Below are 22,598 nucleotides of genomic sequence, written 5' to 3' on the forward strand. Positions count from 1 at the left end.
TTTTGCTCCACAGACTACTGAAGCCAGCATCTAGACCTCTAAGTGTCAGCTCACCTTGAAAAACAAACAGCTTTTGGAGGAGTTAACTTTGATAAGGCAAGTGCAAAAAAGGACACTGATAGCATATCAGCTATGATGAAAACGTGTTTCTCTTCATTGCCTGTTCCTCATGGGAAGCAGTGGCAAAACAGAGACCTCTGGATCTGATAGGTTTGGAGAATGATGCTCTGTTTCAAGCCCTGCCAGAAAGATCCTTGAGGTATCAGCACAACTATAACAAAATGCGCTTGAAGTAGATGTTTAACATCAGGGTTTAATTTTGTTTTGTGATTGTTGTCATTTTGAAATTCTGGAAAGAGTTCCTGTAGGAAAACACTGCAATAATGTATTGAATCCTCTGCAACACTCTGTGCTTTCACAGATGTATTCCCATATCAGATTAAGGACTTTGGCCCAGCAGCCCCAGTCTGTGACAGGCCCAGTCCTTTCGCATACCTGTGGAGCTGTCTGTGTGCTCCGGTGACGCCTCAGCCAAGGCACAGACAGAGAAGGCAATGTCCACCCCAAACGTTTCTGAGCAGTTGCCTATGAGGAACTTCACCAACACCATCACCTGCACAGAGATGCTGCAGACTAACTGATCTGCCCCAATAGAAACAAAACGCCATCAGCTGCAGCTTCACCCTCGTTGCCCAGAGGGCCCGCAGGTGGCAATGCCCACCAGGTGCCCCTTGCTCTCTGCATACAAAGTATTCAGGAGCTGTGATACAGCGTAGGGGACTGCAGGGCAACTGTTACTTTTGCTCAGAGGAGGCGAGACAAGGGACAGCCTTGCCCATCACGTTACGGGCACCTGAGCTGGGAGGCACCCCCAATGTCCAGGGGCGCTGTTTTGTTCAGCTCCTACCATGGCAGTGGGATCCCTCTGGATGGCCCTGAGCTGCCCCAAAAAGGGTGGCTGCTTACGAGCTCAACACACCTTGTCATTCATCTCCTTCTGGACTTCCAGGGGGAGCGTGTTGTCCGTCTCTGGGCTCAGCATATTTGGGCCAATGCAGATGGCCAGATTGCTGGAGTCCATCCTGTTGGTCTCAGCGTTCTGGCTGATGTGGTGGAGCAGAGACAGCAAGTGCTTGAGCAAGACAAGGTTTGGTCGAGGCAGTTTGTCAGCCACCCTGCATGAACACAAACAAAATGGGACGTTAATTCATGGTGCAGCAGCCTCTACTTCTTTAACTGAGCAAGTCTCAATTAAACTCAGAGAGATGATGCTTCCTCTAGTACGAGGCATGCATGTGCTTTTTTCACTGCTTAGCAGAAGTATCATTCAGAAATCCCCAAATGAGCGTGTGGTTAATTATGAGATCTTGAATTACACAGTCTTGACTGAAAGACTTGGGAATGGTTGCGAAACTTCCTGGTTGCAAAACTTTTTCAATTCTTTGATTTTTTTTCCTGCTTGCTTGGCTTCTCCAGAGCTTGCATCCACTTCTTATAGACGTCAGCCAACAGGAGTTTGGAGGGAATATTTCGGAGGAAGTCCTGCAAGGCCAAGAGATTTAGATGAGGCTTTGCACACTACCCCTGATCACACAGAGAGCATCACCCTGGGGCTTGGGTGCTGCAGGGTGCCTGGCTGCTGCAGGAAGTGTCAGCTGCCTTTTTTTGAACATTGAGGAAAAATGCAATCCTGGATGTGTCAGCTGGAAGGAAATGGTTTCGACTTTGTGCTCGATAAGAATCCTTTCACCTCCCCACAGGGCTTCTCACTGGTCAGAGCCACAGCAGTGTCCCTCAGAGTGTGTGTGGTGCAGGTTCAAGAGGGCGAGGGGACAGATGGAGATGGTGCTGCAGGCACTAGAGGGCAGGACAGCCCATGGCAATGATGCCACAGGGACACATAGATACCGATGTCACCCATTGCACATTGCACACCCTCCACTAGCGACACCTGTCTGGACTTCCCTCCTCTGCTAAACTGCAAAGTTGTCAACCTTTTGCAAGATCTGCCCATATCATGAGGAACCAGCACTTGGGGTCTTCCTACACAGTCTGCAGTAAGATCACAGGCTTACAGAATGGTTTGTGTTGGAAGGGGCCTTTAAAGTCCATACTCCAACACTCCTGACATGTCCGCATGTCCCCTACTCAAGTCCATGCTAAGATCCCAGGTTTCGGGCTTTCTAAGTGCAGCTGCCAAGTAATTACACACCATGTCTCATCCCTGGGCTGAAAAAAAGTTCAGCAGAACTGTTTCAGCCTGTCCTTTGAATAAGATTTGAGGAAAAATACTTTTCCCTGCCTATATTAAACTATCTTTTCAGATGTCCCAGTAAGTAACCCTTGTCACCTCCTTGCTATGGAACCAGATTTTGGGGTTTTAGCTTTGCACCACTATCACGAGGTTCCTCAGCCAGGAGGTGGGAGAAATGGTGCAGCACAGCTCCAGCACACTTTGTAAGAGTGGAGCAGAGGCTTTAGCACATAGATATGCAGGATGCTTGAGTTCTGCTTTGTGTTTTGTGCTTCTCATGGAAATCTTGAACCTCATGAGGTTCAACAAGGCCAAGCGCAAGGTCCTGCACCTGGGTCGGGGTAACCCCCAATATCAATACAGGCTGGGAGTGAAGAGATTGAGAGCAGCCCAGTGGAGAAGGACTTGGGGGTTCTGGTGGACGAAAAGCTGGACGTGGGCCAGCAGTGTGTGCTTGCAGCCCAGAAGGCCAACCATACCCTGGGCTGCATCAAAAGAAGCATGACCAGCAGGTTAAGGGAGGTGATTCTGCCCCTCTACCCCGTGCTGGTGAGACCCCACCTGGAGCGCTGCATCCAGCTCTGGAGCCCTCAGCACAAGAAGGACACGAACCTGTCGGAGCGGGTCCAGAGGAGGGCCACAAAAATGATCCGAGGGCTGGAGCACCTCTCCTATGAGGACAGGCTGAGAGAGTTGGGGTTGTTCAGCCTGGAGAAGAGATGGCTGTGGGGAGACCTTACTGTGGCCTTTCAGTACTTAAAGGGGGACTATAGGAAGGATGGGGACAATCTCTTTAGCAAGGCCTGTTGTGACAGGACAAGGGGTAATGGTTTTAAATGAAAGGAGGGTAGATTTAGACTGGATATAAGGAAAAAATTTTTACAATGAGGATGGTGAAACACTGCAACAGGTTGCACAGAGAGGTTGTGGAGGCCCCATCCCTAGAAACATTCGAGGTCAGGTTGGACGGGGCTCTGAGCAACCTGATCTAGTTGAAGATGTCCCTGCTCACTGCCGGGGGGTTGGGCTAGATGTCTTCTAAAGGTCCCTTCCAACCCAAACCATTTTATGATTCTATGATCTTCCTGCAATTTTCACAAGGTAAAAGGGAGTGGCAGAATCAAACTGCTGAAAACCGGAAGTTATTCTCTGGAGCAGATCCTCCAAAAAGTTTATATCCCACATGGACTCCAAAATACCTGGGAAGATTTTCCGAAGAGCTCAGGCTCCTGGCTGCTTTGAAAATGTGTCCAGGGACACTGTCCATGTGGAAATCGGGTCCCACAGCTCACTGGAAATGACAGGGCACCCCTTCTTGCTACTGCTTCACAACTGAAATCAAATACACAGACACAAACCCAAACTGAGTGTAGAGCAGGCTGTATAAAACCAAACAAAATACTCAACAGCCATCTGAAAAATGCAATGGGCTCATTACCAAACCCTGTGTAGGAAGCAGTCTTGTTCTGTTTGCACACTGCATTAAACTAATTTAGTCTACAGTCCCAGAGGTGCAGCTGGTGATTCATCTCCGCCAGCACCTCTGGCCACTTTCCCAAGAGCAGAGTTCCCAGCACAGACCCTGACACTGCTCCTACCTCAGTCCCTGCTAAGTATCCGCCTATGTAAAGCAGTAACATTTTCTCCTCGTGGAGACCTGGAAGGAGCACTCAGCAAACATTCAGCTATACATTATGCTATGTACTTGTAGCAATGTTTCCAGAAGGAATGCATTCCTGCTGTCTCGCTGCTCAGAATCCACCAGCAATTCCTCTGGTGCTCTTTGGCCTAAAGGGGCAAATATTGCCTCATCCCATGCCACCTGATGCCTGTTTCCCTCCAGACCCTGGATCTGGACTAGTTTGCGAGCAGCTCTTGCCAGTCAGGGCTGGGGAGGAGAAAAAGATGCAGATGTGCCTCTTTTCCAAAGTGTACAAACCCTTCACGATACAGTTCCTGAGCAGTCATTGTGAAGCATCCTGGCATATGCAGATCCACAGCATTTGCAGTGCCTGATCTACACACAGCACCTCGGGATATGATCCATGACATAGCCCTACCTTGTTAGCTGACATGAACAGAAACATCTGTCCGGGGATGACATGACCTCCAGGCTTGGAAATAAACCCCAGGAGAGTCCCCCAAGAGCAACTGGATGACTGAACAAACCAACGCAGGTGCAGGTTGCCTCACCCACGCTGCTCTCTGTGGTCCATCAGCACTGCAGGCAGCATTTCCCCCAGGTGCAAAACTTTCCTGTGGCCCAGCACAAGAATTGTTCTCTCTGGTGCTAAATCTCTTCCCAAGTCGAGATCCACTGGGCTGCACAGGAGAACACACGGCTCTCCCAGCCTGTGCCGTCCCGCAGTCCCGCACATACATTAAGACACTCCTGTGCTGTGGGGTCCCTGCCAAGGGCTCAACAGATCACACCTCCCAGCCCCCGCTCCAATCCACAGAGCTTCACACAGCAAACAGCACACAAATGAGAGCTGCACATCTGTTTTGATAAAAGCTCAGGGAAAGGAGGATTATGATTGTCTTCCCAAACCACCATTACATGTGCTGAGGCCCTGCTTCCCAGGGAGTGGCTGGACATCTGCCTACCAATGGGAAGTTGTGAATGAATTCCTCTTCTTGCTTTGCTTGCGCACAAAGCTTTTGCTTTTCTTATTAAACTGTCTTTGCCTCAACCCACGAGGATTTTTTTCATCTTATTTTCTCCCCTGTCCTGCTGAGGAGGAGGTGTGAGAAAGCATTTGGGTGGGTGTCTGCCAGCTGGCCAAGATCAACCCACCAGTCCTTTTTATTACTGCCCAATGTGAGGCATGAGATAACAACAGTTTTGGTCTAGGCATACTATAGCTCTGGTAGCTGTTAATCGGCAAGCTTCTGCATGGGTCACGGAGCTCACTTGATTTACCGTGTAACACAGCCTAGGTCTTGCCAGTGGCTGCTTTCAGCTCCTGCTCTTTGCTGTACCACTTATCTCTGTGTTTAGCTGCGCCTGGGAACATTCTGATAAAAGCAGCAGCCATTCGCTTGGGCCTGGCACAGGTACCACCACTGTGCCAGGAGGGCTGCCCTGTAGAGAGGTAAGAGATTGCACCTCCCTCTTCCCCTCCAGGACTGATGTGTCCACCTTTGTTGCACAGGCTCCAGAGGTCCTCACACATCCTTATCTAAGCTACTTGATTTACGTCACCATCTTTTTGTCGTGTGTGTAGAAACTGGTTTTGGTCTGGTGTTAAGAGGGGACAGTTTGTCGGTGAGGTAACAAGGAAATGTGCCTTTAGGCTATCGATCCCTGGCAGGTATGTGGCAGGACTTGGTCAGGTGCCTGCAGTGGCAGTGAAGCCTGGGATCTTACACGTCTACGGGCGTGTAGTCCCACTGAACTGGCGCACTACTTGGCGGAACGGTGCCTTGCTTACCCCAATGAAACCCAGCAGCTTTTAGCACTGGGGCTTTCCTCATGTCTCTTGAACCTCCCTTCAGCACCATCAGAGGAGTGTGCTTAAGACAGGGACCCGAACCACATCTGGGAACACCAGGGATAAGATAAGGACCCAAACCCCAACTACAGTAATTGCCCTAGTAGTCAAAAAGAAGCACTGGATGCAGAGGTCAACAGGTCCATAACATCGATTAGTACAGGAGGAGGAGAGGGTCTGGTCAGAAAGCTGGTCCTTCAGCAAGGAAGCAAGAGGAAGAAGTGAGGGAAATCACCCCAGAGGCAGAAACTAGCCGGTCCATTACCTTGGGCAAACTTCAAGACGTGCTGAAAGATTATAGCTGCCAGCCAGGCAAGCAGACTTCTGCCACTACCACTGAAGAAGGCATCCAATATCTGAGAGGATTAGCAGTGCTGGAAAATATTTTACAGTGACCTGAATGACAGCCAGGTCTCCAAAGATCAGGATGATGTCCAGCATACATGTGCATGTGCAAAAAGGTTGTCCAAGATGCACCAGCGTTATATTTCAACTGCCTGGCAACAATTGACTGAGCAGACTTCGATACACCGTGGAGAGAGTGTCCCACTGGCTCTGATGTTTTTTAGAAAAGGTGTCTCCCTCCTTGTCCCCGCAGGCCAGCATCTCGGCTGTCAGGGCCCCCCTGCAGACCCAGCCCTCCCCAGCCAAAGGGGAAGGGAGCCCAAGCATACTCTGGGTGGCACTCTCTGGTTCCCCCTGTGTGGCCAGGGGCAGGACATGAGGAAGGGGGATGGTGAGCCCACCCCCAGGTTAGGAGCCCACATACACAAACTGGGGGGAAAGACGGCTGATAAGAAGGGCCATCCAAGACGGCTGTCAGTTCAGCTGCTGTTGAGACGGTAGGAGGCAAGCAGTCATTCCCCAGGTACAGAAAAGGACTGAGTGCCTCCCATGATTTTGGTGAAGGGACTTCTGGTTTGACACCGCAGGGGTCTCCAACTGGAAGTAGAGAGTCCCTGCCTTTGGCCAAGAGGAGGAAAGGGATGACTGGGTTTACTGGACTGTGTGGATTCTATGGCCTGGCACACTGGATCCACAGAAACACAAAGCTTTGGTAGACACTGGTACAGTGTATCCTAATGCCATCAGGGTATGGCAGGGAGAAACCCATCTGGATTTCCAGATTGGCAGGGGGATCCCAACAACTGCCTGTTGGAGGCCAAGGTGAGCTTAACAGGGGACAAGTGGCAAAAGCACCCCATTGTGACCAGCCCAGAGGCCCCATGTATCCTTGGCACAGACTACCTCAGGAGAGGATACTTCAAGGACCCAAAAGGTAGTGAAGGGCTTTTGATGTAGTTGCCATGGATTCAGAGAAGGTTAAACAGCTGCCTACATCGCCCAGCCTCCTGGAGGATCCCTGTGTTGCAGAGTTGCTGCGTGTCAAAGAACAGCGGGTGCCGATTGCTACCATGATGGTGCACCATTGGCAATATCACACCAACCAAGACTCCCCGGTTCCCATCCATGATCTGATTCGTCAGTTGGAGAGCTAAGGAGTGATTAACAAGACTCAATCACCCAGCCATATTTTGCTTTAGTGTGGAGGGTTGTTCAATGGACCTGGAGCTGACCGTAACAGGGAAGCACAGTCGTAAGATCTGTCACAGACTGATCCAGACTACACTGGAATAGGGTGAAGCCCCAGAGCACCTGCAATACATCAACAACATCATTGTGTGGGGCAACACAGTCAAGGAAGTGTTTGAGAAAGGGAAAAGGATAATCCAGATCCTTCTGAAAGCTGGTTTCACCATTAAACAAAAATAAACAAACAAAAAAGCGCAAGCTCAAAGAACGCAGATGAGAGATCCAGTTCTTGGGAATAAAATGGCAGGATGGACATTGTCACATACAGACAAATGTGATCAGTAAGATAACAGCTATGTCCCCACCAGTTAACAAAAAAGAAGCACAGGCTTTCCTAGGTGTTGTGGGTTTCTGCACAATGCATATTCTGGGTTACAGTCAGCTAGTGAGCCCTCTTTATCAAGTGACCTGAAAGAAGAACTATTTTGATTGGGGGCCTGAGCAACAGCAGGCCCTTGAGCAGATCAGCCAGAAGATATCTTGCATAGTAGCCCTTGGGCCTGTCCATACAGGACCAGCTGTGTAAAATGTGCTCTACACTGCAGCTGGAGAGCATGGCCTCACATGGAGCCTCTGGCAGAAAACACCAGGAGAAACCTGAGGCCAACCTCTAGGGTTTTGGAGCCAGGGGTATCGAGGATCTGAAGCCCACTATACCCCAAATGTAAAAGAGATACTAGCAGCACATGAGGAAGTTTGAGCTGCCTCAAAAGTTGCTGGCACAGAAGCACAGGTCCTCTAGGCACCACGATTACATGTGCTGCACTGGATGTTCAAAGGAAGCATCACTTCTACATATCAAGCAACCAACACTACCTACAGTAAGTGGGTAGCACTGATCATGCAACAGGTTTGAATGGGGAACCCCAACCACCTAGGAATCCTGGAAGAGATCATGGACTAGCCAGTCCCACATGACAAGTTGTTGAAGCTGTTGCAGGAGAGTCAAGTCAGAAGTGAAAGCCATCCAGCTGGCCCTTGAGATTGCTGAAAGAGAAAAGCGACCAGTATTCTGTCTCTATATTGACTCATGGGTGGTGGTAAATGCCCTGTGGGGCTGGTTACAACAATAGAAGGAGAACAACTGGCAGCACAGAGGTAAACCTATCTGGATTGCTGCATTGTCGCAAGATATCAATGCCCAGGTAGAAAACATTGTTGTGAAGGTATGTGATGTAAATGCTCACAAACCCAAGAACCGTACCACTGAAGAATATCAGAACAATGAGCAGGTGGACAGGCCACCAGAATTGAAGTGGCACATGTGGACCTGGACTAGGAATGTAAGAGTGAGCTCTTTGTAGCTCAGTGGGCCTATGAACATTGGGACATCTAGAGAGAGATGCAACATACAAACGGGCTTGTGATCAAGGGGTGGACCTGACCGTTGAAGCATCAGAGAGGTCACTCATGAATGTGAAATGTGTTGTAATCAAGTGACCCATATGAATAAAGTATCCCTGGAATAGAGGGCGGTGGTTGGGTTATCAATATGGTGAGGCCTGGCAGATTTGTCTATATTGGACCACCTGCCAAGGCAAGTGCTACAACATGCTCACCATGGTGAAAGCCACTCTTGGATGTTTGGAAATATACCCTGTAATCCATACTACTGCCTGAAACAGCATTTGGGCCTTGAAAGGCAAGCTCTGTGGTGACATGGTACCTCAGAAAGAACTGAGTCAGATGACAGGACTTATTTCCAAAATAACCTCATAGACTCCTGGGCCAAGAAACACTGCATTGATTGGCTGAGTCACATTCCCTATCACCCACGGAATTCTAGAAAGGTTGAACAATACAATGAACTCTTAAAGACTGTTGGGACCATTGAGTGCTGGGGCATGAAAACACTGGGACATAAATTTAGCAGAGGATCTGCAAACTGTCTGGTCCTGCCTAAGCAATGTCCCTGCATGCTGTGGGAGGAGATAAGGTCCCCGTAGTAGTGCACATAGTGAAGTGTCTGGGAAGGGAAGTGTGGGTTGCTCCTCCTTTGGGAAAAAGGCAAACCCACTCAAGGGATTGTCTTCGCTCAAGGGTCCAAGTATGCTTGGTGGGTAATGTGGAATGATGGGGAGATCCAGTGTGTATCTCAAGGGCATTTAATCTTGGGAAGAAAAAAATCTGCTAATTGAGTTGTATGTAAGTAATGCAGCAAGAACTGCCTGAATTGATGGAGAATGAGCTTCACCAGGAACCAGGTGAGTACCGTGATGACCCAACCCAAACTGATCTTGGCGCCCAACAATCCCACATGCTGCTTCTCCTGTCCTAGATGATGACCTTGACAGATAGGCCCCAAGTAATTGACTGTTCTTATGGACATTTATTGAAGGAGGCCCATGGAATGGGAGAATAATACCTCTCTATATGTCAAGGAACAGGGTATAGTGGTTAACGAGGATGTATAAACCTGACTGTTGGATGTAAAGAAGGTTCAAGTGTGTAGTGGAAGTGTTGGTAAGGGGATTTCAGGAACAAGAAGTGGATAGAATGGGATGGTCAGAGGATACCCAGATGTGTTAGATAATGTGGGACTTGAGAGTGACACAAATGGTATGGAATTAGGGATGAAGATTTTGATGGGTCTGGCTGGGATGAAGTTACAAAGTTAACTTTCCCCATTGCAGCCTGTACGGTGCTGTGCTTTGCATTTGGGGCTAGAACAGGGTTGATAACACACCACTGCTGAACAGTGCTTGCACGGTGTCGAGGCTTTCTCTCTCTCTTCCCCACACTCCCAAAACCAAGAAGGCTGGGGCTGCACAAGAGGCTGGGAGGGACAGCTGACCCCATCTGACCCAAGGGATGTTCCATACCACATGACGTCATGCTCAGCAATAGAAGCTCAGGGAAAGAAGGAGGAAGGGGGGACATTTGTGGTTATGGCATTTGTCTTCCCATGCAACCGTTATGCGTGCTGAGGCCCTGCTGCCCACGGAGCGGTTGGACATCTGCCTGCAGATGGGAAGTAGGGAATGAATTCCTCTTTTTGCTTTGCTTGCACATGCAGCTTTTGCTTTTCTTATTAAACTGTCTTCATCTTGACCCATGAGTTTTTTCTTGGTTTTTTTAAAGCTCATTTTTTCCCTCTGTCCCACTGAGAAGGGGGAGTGAGAAAGCATCTGGGTGGGTGTCTGGCAGCCAGCCAAAGTTAACCCGCCACACTCACATGCATATAGGTACTCACAGGCTTTGTGCATATGTTTATATACCTGAACATACATATGTTCTCCTCTGAGATAATTCACTTAGTAACAGCAGGCAAAGAAGACTGAATCAGCTTTTCAGACAGTACAAATGAATTTGAAATAAACTTCAGGTTGGAGAATTGCTGTCAGTTTCTTAAACTACTTATTATTACTGTATTTCATAGAGCTTCCAGGGAGATAAGAGCGAGCAACGTTGACAATGTCAGTGAAATGCTGCCCCTCCCCCAAGGAAAACACAGGTGCTGGTGCAGGTCCTGCACTGTTCAGGTGGTCCCAGCAGTGGCGTTAGGGACACCTGAGGGGTAACTGTCATCAGAAGTGATGGTAGCAGAGCTGGGATCTCAATATGTACAAGATGCGGCAGATGGAGTGCAAACGCAAACGGGCTGGCTAGCAGCAGGCACTTCAGTAATGAAGCGTCACAGGAGCTCGCAGACTCCTCTCTGATTTTGCTGGGCTATGTTCCAGAGTGCGTTTTCACTTCTTTTTTTCTTAAGTATCTGCAAATGAAAGCCTGCTAAGCTTTTGGATAAGATAAGTGTCTCTTTAACTTCTCAGTCTCTTATGAATTTCAAATAGCAATTTTTTATTATCTTAATTGGTGACTGCCTGTTTTAATTAGGCATCACAGTTAATCTTACACTGCTGACATGTATGAGGCTTTGTGCAGAGCAAAACACAGGGGTTTTTTTTGGCATAAGCATGAAAAGAAACACGAATTGTAAGAAATAAGATGACCACATCTGCAATTCTGATTTTCATTTTCTTCCTTTCACTGTAGTCTTCAGTTACCACCTTCCAAAATTCTCCACTATTTTACATCCAGATTAAGTCCTGGCCAAGACATTGTGTGACCTTAGAAAAAATGTCTTCCCTTCACAGTGATCTGGAAAACATTTCTGATCTGAACAATAATAGGCAGAAAGCAGTGGTCTGTCTCACTTCTCTGAAGGCCTCAAGCTATAATTTTATCTGTCCAACTTGAGCTGATATAAATAATAAACCAATATGTAAATGTAGAAATCAATCACCCCTGATCATGCTGTCTGGGAACATATTGCAACTTCCACAAAAGCTGGCCTGCGTTCATGTCCTGGAGGGCTTAACTGAGCCTTCACAATAGTTGCACTGCTGATGCCAAACCTCGTGTAACTTCCCCCTTGATTTTTGCAAGCTGCCAGAGCGTGTCATGGAGGGAACCCAGCACCTTGGAAAGAAGTTTTGTTAAAATTTTATACAAGAGACACACTCAGCAATAAAGCTAAAAAATACAAGGGGAAAAAACCCCAAACAAACCAAAAAGCCCCCAGAACTCTCTGGATCGCACAGAACCAGGAAAGGGAGGGAAATACTGGCAGAGATAGGTGGCCGGTTTGCAGAGGCCGGCTGTATGCAAGCAAGGGCAGAGTTGTTGCGGTTAGATGCAACTTCTGCGCAAGTCTGTATCTACCTGTCCTTTCAAGGGACCTGAGTGGTTTTGAAAGGTTGCTATATTTTGCTGGGTTCTTTTTAAGGAGTGCGTTGTGGACAGGCAGGAAGGTGGTATTTCATCTCCTTCTGCAAGGACAAACTGGACCTCTTAATAACCAGCTCACATTTGACAGGACACTTGTCCTTCTCATGGGGAAGAGCAGATCCTATGCTTTTTCCTAGGTAAAATACCATAATCTGGACTGCAAAAGGTAGTGTCCCATCCAGAGGCGATTAATCATTACTTGAAACAAATCCTTCAACTTTATTTCTAGCTGCCAAGCAGCACAGCTCAGTGAGGGCAGGGCACTTGTAAAACACGACGGTTAAATATAGGCAAGTCCATGGAAGGAAGAGCCCTCTTGAACTGATAAAGCTCCCCTGCACTTGAGGTGCGTAGATTTCAATATGAACATGGAGCGTGTTGGGTAGTAGGAAGTCAATCGCAGTTGTTTAAGAGCCTTGTGCAATTCTTACCCCGGTTAAAAGGGTGATTCCCCAAAGCTGTGCCCAGGAGAATGTGAGGATGCGTTTTACAGACCAAAGCAGATGCCTGCGGGGACATGAGTGCACTATAGAGCCTTTACCTCCAGGCCAGTGGCGACACAGCCCCCTGTCCCTCATGTCCCTTGACCCCATCCCTCGTTCCTGCGTGCCTGATGAACTCAAATTTGGGCTACAAGTTCCCCGGCACCAGTGCTCGTTATTTCTGACACCCTATGATGTCACATGCATACCTGTCACGCTGCCTCAGTAATAATCCTGGCGGGGAGGGCTTGGCTGCGCCATCATTAAACAAGCAGCTGCGAAGGGTCTTCTCTTTCTAAGTCACTTTTCACTTCATTTCTCCCTACGCCTATTGACTTTTGGCCCCCTTCTCCTGCGGGGAGACGGGGAGCCCGGCAAGCCCGGCTCTGCCTGCGCCCGGCTGGGCACCCGTGCTGCCCCCCCGGGTTCGGCGGCCCGGGGCGGGAGCGGCTCCTCCCTCGGCGGGGAGGGCGGCGGGGGGCGCCGGGCTCTCGGCTCACTCGCCGCGGCTCGGCGCCCAGAGGCGGGCCAGCCGCCGAGGGAGGGCTGCGGCCCCCCGCGCTCCTCCGGCCGCCCCCCGGAGCCATGCCGGGGCCGCGGGCTGGCGGGCAGGCGCGGCGGGGCGGCGGCGGCGGCGGCGGCGGCGGCGGGGGGATCCCCGCGGCCCCGGCGGTGAGTGAGGGCGGCCCGGCGGGGGGGGTGGGGGTGTGGGGGGCGGGGAGCGGGGCAGCACCCCGCCTTTGAGGGTGTGAAAGGCGGTGCGGGCTGGCTGCGGCGGGTATATACATCTAGATATTATAGGGGCTGCTGCAGAACTAGCGGGGTCTTTGAGCCTGGTCTTGAATTTGGGAACAAGCAGAGCCCGAGGCTTCTCCTGGGTAACTCTAGAAACGCGCTTCCGAGGGCACCGGACTAACGCCGTCCGGCGGGGCTGAGCCCGGCCCCGCGCCGCGGAGCGCTCCTTCTCCTCAGGAGGAGGGCCGGGGGAGCCGGGCGGTATCGGGGTCAGACTTTGGGAGCCCCCCACCTCCTGCCAGAGGCAGAATTTGAAGAGCCGGCTTGACGGTACCGCGGTCAAACTGCTGAGACACCGCTTCAGGGCAGCAGAGACCTGGGGAACAGAGCAAACCAACCAAAACCCTCAGCCGCGAGGAAGCGAGTATTGGTTAAAATAAAACCGGAGTCTTTCTTGGCTGTATTTGTGCGAGGGAAAGAGTTAAAGAGGGGGGTTTGGTTGTCGTTGTTCGTGTTTCTTAGAGGTTTAACATCATTGCAAGAGAAACGTTTCACTTTAGTGCACGCTGTGAACCCTGTCCCGCAGCAGCTGGTAGTCTGGTGTGAGCCCAGGACCAAAGCCGGGTCCCCGGGGGGGTCTCAGCTGCAGCGATCGCTCCTGTCAGCAGGGAGAGGAGCCCCGGCTGCCAGCGCATCGACTGGGAGGCCAGAAGGGACCGTTACATCATGCAGCCTGACCTCAGGCAGGAGCGAGGTGCTGGCTGGGAAACAAGAAGAAAATTGCCGGGCACTAAATCTCTGCCCCGAAACACTGTTTCTTCGTGGCGTTGTCAGCTTTGACAAATAGAGTCTTCCACAAAAAACGAGATTAGTGGCAGGGGCTCTCTGCATGAAACACACAGAGGTGCGTGTATCACAAGTAGAAGCTTCAGACCTTCCAGATATAATGACTGGAAGTGTATTTTACATGCCAACTGGTCTGGCTTTCCATTGGTCCTTCAGCTTGTCATAACTAGGGCTGCTAGCAGAAACGGACTATTTTCCAGTAAGAAGGAGCTTACTGAAAAAGAGTTAAGATGAAAAAAGAAGGAAAATAATGCATTTGGTTCAACGTTGTCAGCAGAGACAATGTAAAAAATCGGGATTTCAGATAAGCATAATTTTCTCTGTCTTTCTTTCTTACTTCCTTCTTTCTTGTTAACCTCTCTTTATTTTTCTGATTCTGGTGAGAAAGCAGGAAAGGAACAAAAAGAAAAAAGTAGGTGATTATTTAGCAAAACAAATTGGGATGCTGAGTGACCCAAGATCGATTTTTTTTCTCTACTTTTTTTCAGAAGTAACTCTTCAATATATGTTGAAAAAAAAATGCTATTTTCTTTAGACATAACACGGCCCTGGCACTTGCACCCATAGCATGAGGCTGGATCCATCTTACTGCACTTTGGTGTTCAGGCTTGTCTTCACTTCCAGTTTTCTGGATCTGGCTGCCCACTATTTTACTTAAGCCTGGTGCTTTTTCAGAGTGCCAATAGTCTCTGAAAATGGAGCAAGACAGTACCGAATAAGGCTCCTCAACTCACATCGCGTTTTATCCGATATTGACAATGTACATAAACCCCTTGCAATGGCACGGGAATGGAGCGTCACAGGAGCTCCAGGCTGCGCTGGGACATGATCCCAAGTGACAAGAAGGGTGAATCACCTCCCCAGCCCTGTGCATCCATCAGTCCAGTGCACCATCTGCCACACACCAGTGGGTCCTCCCACGAGCCTGAGAAATTAATATCTGCTGCAGATAGGCATGGATGTCTGGCTTGCATGGTGTGGCAGGAAAAGGGATACAGCGCCTGCAGTTAATGAAGTCCAGTGCAAAGCTGCATCCTGCAGTAATTTAGTACCTTGGAAAGCAGGGGTGTGATGCCAGGCAAGTAACTGGCCCCACTGGAGGGCAGGACACTGGGAAGGGAGGACCAGGAGGGTGGGAGGATGATGATGATGAGGAACCTCTCAGTACCACTGCTGCTGGGGACAGCAGCAGTGCCAGCAGAGCTTTTGGGGGGCACATGTCACAGCTGGTCTTAGGGAGACTGCAGCAGGGCCCCTGTGGGGGCTCTAAAACACACTGATTGCACACTCAATAAAGAAAATCTCACCAGTCCCAATAAGCAGGCTGTTGGCTTTTAAACCTCTTTAGATAAAAACCTCTTTATGGCTGTATTGTTAGAAGTTCAGAGTAACTGCACAGACTCCAGCGATGTTAGTAGCACAAAATAGCTTTGGAAAAGGGTTTTAACATAGACCAGCTCAAAGCAAATTCCAGTCTGGTTTATTCCATATAAGCCAGGAGCCACTCCAGTGACCTTGGGAGGGCTAGCTTAAATCAAGAGTGCTGCCGCTTATTTCAGAGGAACCACTCTATGCCTGTGCTGTTACAACAGAGACCAGAAATCTTCTTCTTGCATATATCTGTAAGTTCCTTCCCAGCCTGCATGACTATTATGGGGCAGCAGTGTCCCAGGTGGTCCCCAGTTGGGGAGCAGAGCCCTGCCTTGGGCCGGGCAACCCTGGCTACTGCAGGCAGGCACAGCCTGAGCCACAGCACCAGCAGCATTTGCAGGTGGTTTGGTTTGGCAACACAGCACTGCCTCAGAGAGTGTCTGGATGCTCCTGCCTTGCACTGCCTGCTGTGAGCCCTTCCCTCTCCCTTGCGGCTGTGAGAGCTTGCCCCAGCCATTCCCACCTGGCTTATCCCTTTTCCTCCTTCTCTTCTTCCATTTCCCCTACCCTTCCTGAACAACACCAGTTACACAGTGCTAACAGATTTAGTCCCTTGCTCCCATCACCTCAGTCATCCCCATTACATCCCCACCTCATCTGTTCCCACTGTGCCAGCCCAGGCAGGGCCCTCTGCACCGCGGTGCTTGTATGGCATCGGCTGCCCCCGCTCACGTTTGTGTGGGAGGGAGCCAGACCCTTTCCCTTCACAGCTGGGTGGGGAGCTATGGGTGAGGATGTCCTGGCTGGAGTGACCACTGAGGGGTTGAGGCCTGGCTGTACTGGGGGGGAGGTGGTCCCACTTTCAAGGTGGAGCAGGGCTGCCCCATGGCCCTTGCTCCTGCCTTGCTGCTGGCCTCAAGTGAGAGACAAACCAGGGGAGAGGTCCAGGCAAAAGCTCATTTAAAGGACTCATCCCCCCCCCAAAGCCCCTTTTCCTCCCCTTTGTGGTGGTCCAGTGTGCTGGGACCATCACAGCTGCCCCTTTCCCGGCCTCCTCTGCATGTGCACATGCACAATGTGGCTGGGGAAAGGAAAGTCCCTGGGAGTTTCAGTATGTCCCCTGGGAAAACCTCCTAGAGGAAAGCCAGCTTTACCTGCCAGCACACCTCCTGGAAACCCCCCAGGCTCCCCACTCTGCTTCTGCTTTTGGTGTCTTGTGGGGTTTGGTTTAAGTGATCACTTACCATGAACCCTGTGAAATGTTTGTGCTTCTGCCAGTGGTGGATTCTTTCAGGAGGAGGAGGAAAGACATGGGTTTGCCATTTTCACAAGCACTTTTGCACACCATGGTGGAGGGGGTTGAAGTGGCTTTTAGTTCGTCCTTAGGGGTTGTATAAGTAGGTTTGTAAATTTGGGGGCATTTATGAAGAAGTCCAAGGTTTTAGGAACTGGTTTTGTATTCAGCTAGTGTTGGCCCTTGCCTGCTGAAGAATCTGGGCACCTAAAAGTCTCTCCAGGTGGCAAAATCATGTCCCTGTGTATCTCTGAATGAGGTAACACTTTGAAAGGCTTTTCGAATGAGTAAAAACAAGTGATGCATTTGTGCCTATAAGGCAGCAGCATGTGGTTAGCCCATCCGAGGAAGAATGACTAAACTCTGGATTTTCAGTTTTTCTGGTGGAGTGCTTTGAGCTAATAAAGGAGTTGTGACTTCTCTGCCAGTTTCAAAAAGCAAATCATTTAGTGCCGGGCTTGTTCAGCACTCTCAGCGCCCTACATCCCACCACAATGTGCAGAGCAGTAGGATTTCTTTCAGGCTTTCCCTCCCATTTTCCTGATTATGGGCCAGTCTTCAGGCACTTCTCCTTGCGGGTGCCTGGGATAAAGCCCTTGCGTGGTGCATGTAGGTGATTTCATTAAGTAAATGGCTCCCAGTGACTGTACCTGAAATTCTACAAACTGTAGATGTGATCCTTGTGTTACCTGCTGTGTGTCTCAGAGTGAGAGCAGGTTGCAGGCTAGAATAAGAAGGGCTGGAGTTTAACCTGTGCCAGGTACTGAGATATCCGCCATGTAGAAAGCAAAGATTTCTGTTAAGTGGAGGAAAACCCCTGAAGAGAGAAAGTATGATGTAATTGACAGTCAATACTGGCATAAATGTGTTCAAATTCTCCCAGCTCATGGACCACAGGGCAAAATTAATTTGGCTTCTCTGTGTCTGCTGCACTCTTTCATTAGAAATCACATGTAGTTTTTTTTCCACTGAAGTAGCAGCAACACTTGGGAATAAAGTTTTTTCTTCACAGCATAACACTGTTCAGTTCAATAAATCAAATGAAAATGACCATCATCTTCATGTAAATTAAAGCCAAACACAAAATCCGACAGGTATACCCAGATTTTGCACCACCAACCCCTGACCTTGGCTTTGCCCACCTCTACCAGCTTGCTGAGGGATTTGCAGGGAGAGCATGGAGGTTTTACTGGGGATCACATGGGAGGCTGGGGAGGGGACGGCATCCCCAGTAAAGATGCTCAGTAGCTGTGAAGAAGCATGAAGACTGGGGGATGGTTCAGCAGTCCTAGGGGGCTGGTGGGAGCTTCTCATGGAGCTCTTCTTGCACTGATGAGGACTCAGGCCAGAAGGAAAAAATATACACCCCATGTGGGAACCTTTATGCAAGTTCTCACTTTTCTAACAAGTCATTAATTTAATTTTTAAAACCATAAAAGCTGAATGCACTTTCCATGTGGAAATAGCCAGTTCCAAGCCCCTGGACCCTGATGAAGTAATTTATTGCTTTTACCTGAAACACGTTGCATGTGCTGGATTGATTCCCCACATCCCAGGACCTCCCACTTCCTAGGTTTAGTCCTTTGCTACTGAATCATGATAGGAAACCTCTCACCCCATCCAGATGATAGGATTTTTTTTTAATTCACCCAGAGGAGAGACCATAACTTAGAGACCTAAGGGAGGGAATAATTTGGAAGCACTTCTCACCCATCTCAGCCAGCAGCCAGTGCATGCCTTCTGCAGGTGGCAAGCGCCAGACCTGGGTGAATCAAGGAAGAACTGTGCCCCATCCTCACTGCTGGGCTCAGGGCCCTGTCCCCCTACCTCTGCAAGGAGGTAGCGAACTACCGTGGGTCCTGTCACTTGCCCAGAGCCAAATCTGGTAAAGCACATAACCCAGCTGCAAAGCACGATGGTTTCTGAAGGCCCTGCCATGGCTCCCCACTCCTCAGGAGTGACACTTGGGTTCATGCCTCAGCATCTCCAGACCCTCCAGCATCACAGCCAGAGCCAGGTCTTGCTCTCTGCCGTATTTGGAGTGAGAGGAGGAACAACAGGGCCGGCATTTTCACTGGTGCCAAAATGTGTGCATGTGTACATACATTACTTGAAACCGATTGCTCAGTTAATCTTTGCTATTTGCACTGGGTAGATGAAACTGTGGCAACTCTAGAATAACAGGAATAACAGTAACAGGACTAATTTGCTTTATACTTGTTCAGGGAGAGGAACAAACCTGTTCTTCCCTGCAGTGCAGTGCTCTTTCTTTCCCCTCCTCGTGATACATCGTCCTAGGCACCCTGAGTATCACGCTGCCACCAGCTGCAACCACCATCTCCATCCCGGGCGGCAGTCAGGCAGGTTATGTTCCCTGAGCATCCCCTGTCTTCTCTGCAGAGAGTGTGTCTCTGGCCAGCCCTAGGTGGGTTCAGAAATGGTTCCTGGATGTTGTGGTTTAACCCCAGCCAGCAATTCAGCACCTCACAGCTGCTCGCTCACTCCCCTCTGGTGGGATGGGGGAGACAATCGTAAGAGTAAAAGTGAAAAAACTCATGGGTTGAGATAAAGACAGATTAACAGGTAAAGCAAAAGCCGCACACACAAGCGAAGCAAAACAAGGAATTAATTCACTCCTTCCCATGGGCAGGCAGGTGTTCAGCCATCTCGAGGAAAGCAGGGCTCCATCACGTGTAACGGTTACTTGGGAATACAAACGCCATCACTCCGGATATACCGCCCTTCCTTCTTCTTCCCCCAGCTTTACACACTGAGCATGTCATCACACAGTGTGGAATTTTTGCTCAGCTGGGGTCAGCTGTCCCAGCTGTGTCCCCTCCCAGCTTCTTGTGCACCCCCAGCCTGCTCACTGGTGGGGTGATGTGAGGAGCAGAAAAGGCCCTGAATCTTTGAGGAGCGCTTTTCAGCATTAATGAAAACATCCCTGTGTTATCAACAGTTCCCAGCACAAATCCAAAACATAGCCCCATACTAGCTACTATGATCTCCTAGCCAAAACCAGCACACGGGCTGGCCTTTCGGTGCTACTTGCTGTCAGGTGTTTCACCATATTAAGAAAGTGGTGTCTGGCCTCCCACATGCATCTTGTTTGGGAGTCTGCACTGAACAGTCCTTGTGGGTTTAAGTGGAAGCCGTATGACAGACAACACTGATGGTTTTATAACCTGGTATGGTCAGAGCTCATGATACAAGGGAGTAAGCTGGGGAGATAACAGACCTCTGCCTGGGTCAGGGTTCTGATGCAGTGTGCGCCTATTTGCATCATTTGACTGGGGATTTATCCTGAAACCGCAAGCCCAGAGATCCACAGACTGTGCCCTCCCCCACCCCCCTACCCCATTTTAAACTGGAGCTGAGGACTCCCCCAGGCTGGAGTCCTGGTGGCCTCAAGCGTGAGGGGAACACCCTACAGTATCTTAGAAGAATAACCTTTCCCCAGAACATGCTTAACTCTGTGTGCTCTGCTGCGACCACTGTGCAAGCAACACGGGCTTGGTCATGTACTGACCTTTTGTCGAGCGGCTGACTTCAGAAAAGCTTCTGGTAATAATGAGTCAATGTTTATCAAAGAAAAAACCCGCTGCTCTGATAACAGACACATGTAAGTAATAAGCAATTTCAATGTTCATTTCTTTGACTTCTGATTGTGTATTTTAAAGTATTTGTCAAAGGTAGGCAGCAAAAAGGGCCACGATAGTACAGGCATGGGAACAACCATTGCATTCAGAAACCAGCTCCTCTGCAGGTTTGAGGCAATGTCACCTACTCCTGTCACACAAGTTCCCACATGCAGAGGCCATGGGAGTAAATATACCAGTGTCAAACTGGTATAAAGCAGGTATAAACCTGGAGTAAATATACTGGTGTCATCCCTGGCATTTGAGTCCTCCCCCAGAGCCAGAGATACCACAGCATGCCCACTCCTGTCTTTTACTGTTGCTAGTGTGCCAGCGCCTTTCCCTGCAGTGAGAGCAAAGTGACTTCTGCTACCGCTTTATTTTTCTCTGCTGATAACAGCCAGAGGCATTGCTCGTCTCCTCTGGGAACTGCATTTGCTTTGGGTTAGACGGGCTGGGGCACCACGGGGGTGGTCTCAGCTGGCTCAACTGCCCGTCACCCTTCACAGTGCTCGGTCCACAACACCCTCACAGTGCACTTGGTGTCTCTAGCTCCACTCACAGGTGCCCGCCTTTGCGCTGGGCTGGTGTGCACTGACTCGATGAGATCTTGGTTTCTGCCCTCTAGGAAATTAGTCAGTTCCTCATCTCACCTCCAGCTTTGGCAGCAGCACTTGGTGCACACTCTCTCTCTCTCCCCACCCCACCCTCTCCTCTGTGAATCCCCAGCAGAAGACTGAGGCCACTTTTCCAGTTCTCCCAGGAGAAAAGATCTGCAGACACAGATAATAGGGCTTGTTTGCTATTTGTAAACCGCATGGAGTGGTATGCTGCTGACAGCTTTCAGGAGTAAAAATTGTGAGTTAGAGGTGAAAGCTGCTGAAATTCTGATGAATTTGGGACAAAGTTTCAATAAAAAGCAGATGTCATTCTTTTTCTACTCAGTAAATGGGGCCAAATATTCAGAAAGTTGCCTGTAAATGTATCACCCTGCTTTTCAAGTATCTCAAAAAAATACTGCAAATATGACTTTAATAAGACAGGCATCCCCCAAAGGGTGCTAACTTGCCCTTTATAGGCCTCATGTCAATGCTTGGCAGCAAGGAGCCATTTCCTGCCTCTGATGCTCCCCTGCTGTGTCAGTTGTTCCCAAAATAGCCTTGTTCCCTGGTGCTCGTGCTCATGTTCGGAGGGTGGGTGGCCATACAGAGCCCACTGTCCCGAAGCATAGATTTGAAGGATTTGAGCTCTTTAAGAGTCAGGCAGCTCCCCTGTGGGTTTGCAGGAGGCAGCTTACCCACCTCTAACTGAAGCCAGCTCTCCTGCCTCTGCAGGGCACTTGGCTTGCTTCTGGGCTCACCAAGAGCGGCCTCCTCTCACCCTGTGCCCTGTGTTACAGAGTTAGAGCGTCAAGGTCTGTATCCAACCCAGATACTCCAGGGACCTTTTATAGCCAATGCAGAGAAGTGGGCACTTCTGGGAAAAGACATGGCTCCTCTTCTCCCAAAGTCTGCAGCAGAAGCGGGGAAGGAAGAATGGTGCTCTACAAGCGCCTGTGTCTCCCCACTGCCTGTAAAAGGAGCTTGGGGTGAGCAGCTCCCATGAAGACACTGGTGCTGAGGTTGCCCTAATTTAGGCAGACACCCACCAGGGTGCCTTGCCTAGTGGCCACAGGGCTTTGCCTATGGCAGGCTGTGCACCTGCCCTGGCCAGTGCTGCGGTGCCTGGCCGGCTCCGTGCGGCAGTGGCTGTCATGCTGACCGCTGCCAGGCTTGGAGCCCTGGCACTTGAGGGGAAATTTGGCAGCAGCCAGGAGTTAGGAGCACAAAGAGACTTTATCCTCTCCCCATACACACTTTGTAGCAATGACTCTTTAAATGCTCAAATCCCTCACCTTTGTGAGAGGTTTGCTGGATGAGGGAAACTGATAACATTCATTCTCATTTTCAGCCCCTCCAGACTGTTCTTCCCCGCCGGTGTTCAGCACCATCACTCTTACTCAGCAAAGGTTTGAGCAAGCTATGGTTGCCTTCAGCCAGGTACGTACATTTTATGCTGTATACACAGTGCCTGCACAGATGTTTAATGCCCAGGAGCAAGGTGCACCTTGGCTGTGTGTGCACATATCATGCGGCGCCGCTGTCAGTGTCCTGCACTAGA

General features: G+C 49.8%; 1 protein-coding gene and 1 long non-coding RNA gene across 4 annotated transcripts in view; one reads left to right on the forward strand and one right to left on the reverse strand.

Moving 5' to 3' along the window:
- Positions 1-466: 466 nt before the first annotated feature.
- Positions 467-12,949, reverse strand: LOC135312859 (uncharacterized). Its single transcript, XR_010372479.1, has 3 exons — positions 12,764-12,949; positions 980-1,175; positions 467-613 (listed from the first exon to the last, which is right to left on the reverse strand). It is a non-coding gene; the product is annotated as an uncharacterized LOC135312859 (long non-coding RNA).
- A 164-nt stretch (positions 12,950-13,113) lies between these two features.
- TAGAP (T cell activation RhoGTPase activating protein) overlaps positions 13,114-22,598 on the forward strand; it is a 54,513-nt gene continuing 45,028 nt past the window's right edge. For all 3 annotated transcript variants that reach the window (XM_064447116.1, XM_064447117.1, XM_064447118.1), the window contains exons 1-2: positions 13,114-13,226; positions 22,389-22,477. In XM_064447116.1, the coding sequence (XP_064303186.1) occupies positions 13,140-13,226; positions 22,389-22,477 (176 nt within the window). In that variant the 5' untranslated portion in view covers positions 13,114-13,139. The remainder of the gene's footprint in view (positions 13,227-22,388; positions 22,478-22,598) is intronic.

Source organism: Phalacrocorax carbo, chromosome 3, assembly GCF_963921805.1.
Source record: "Phalacrocorax carbo chromosome 3, bPhaCar2.1, whole genome shotgun sequence".
NCBI lineage: Eukaryota > Metazoa > Chordata > Aves > Suliformes > Phalacrocoracidae > Phalacrocorax > Phalacrocorax carbo.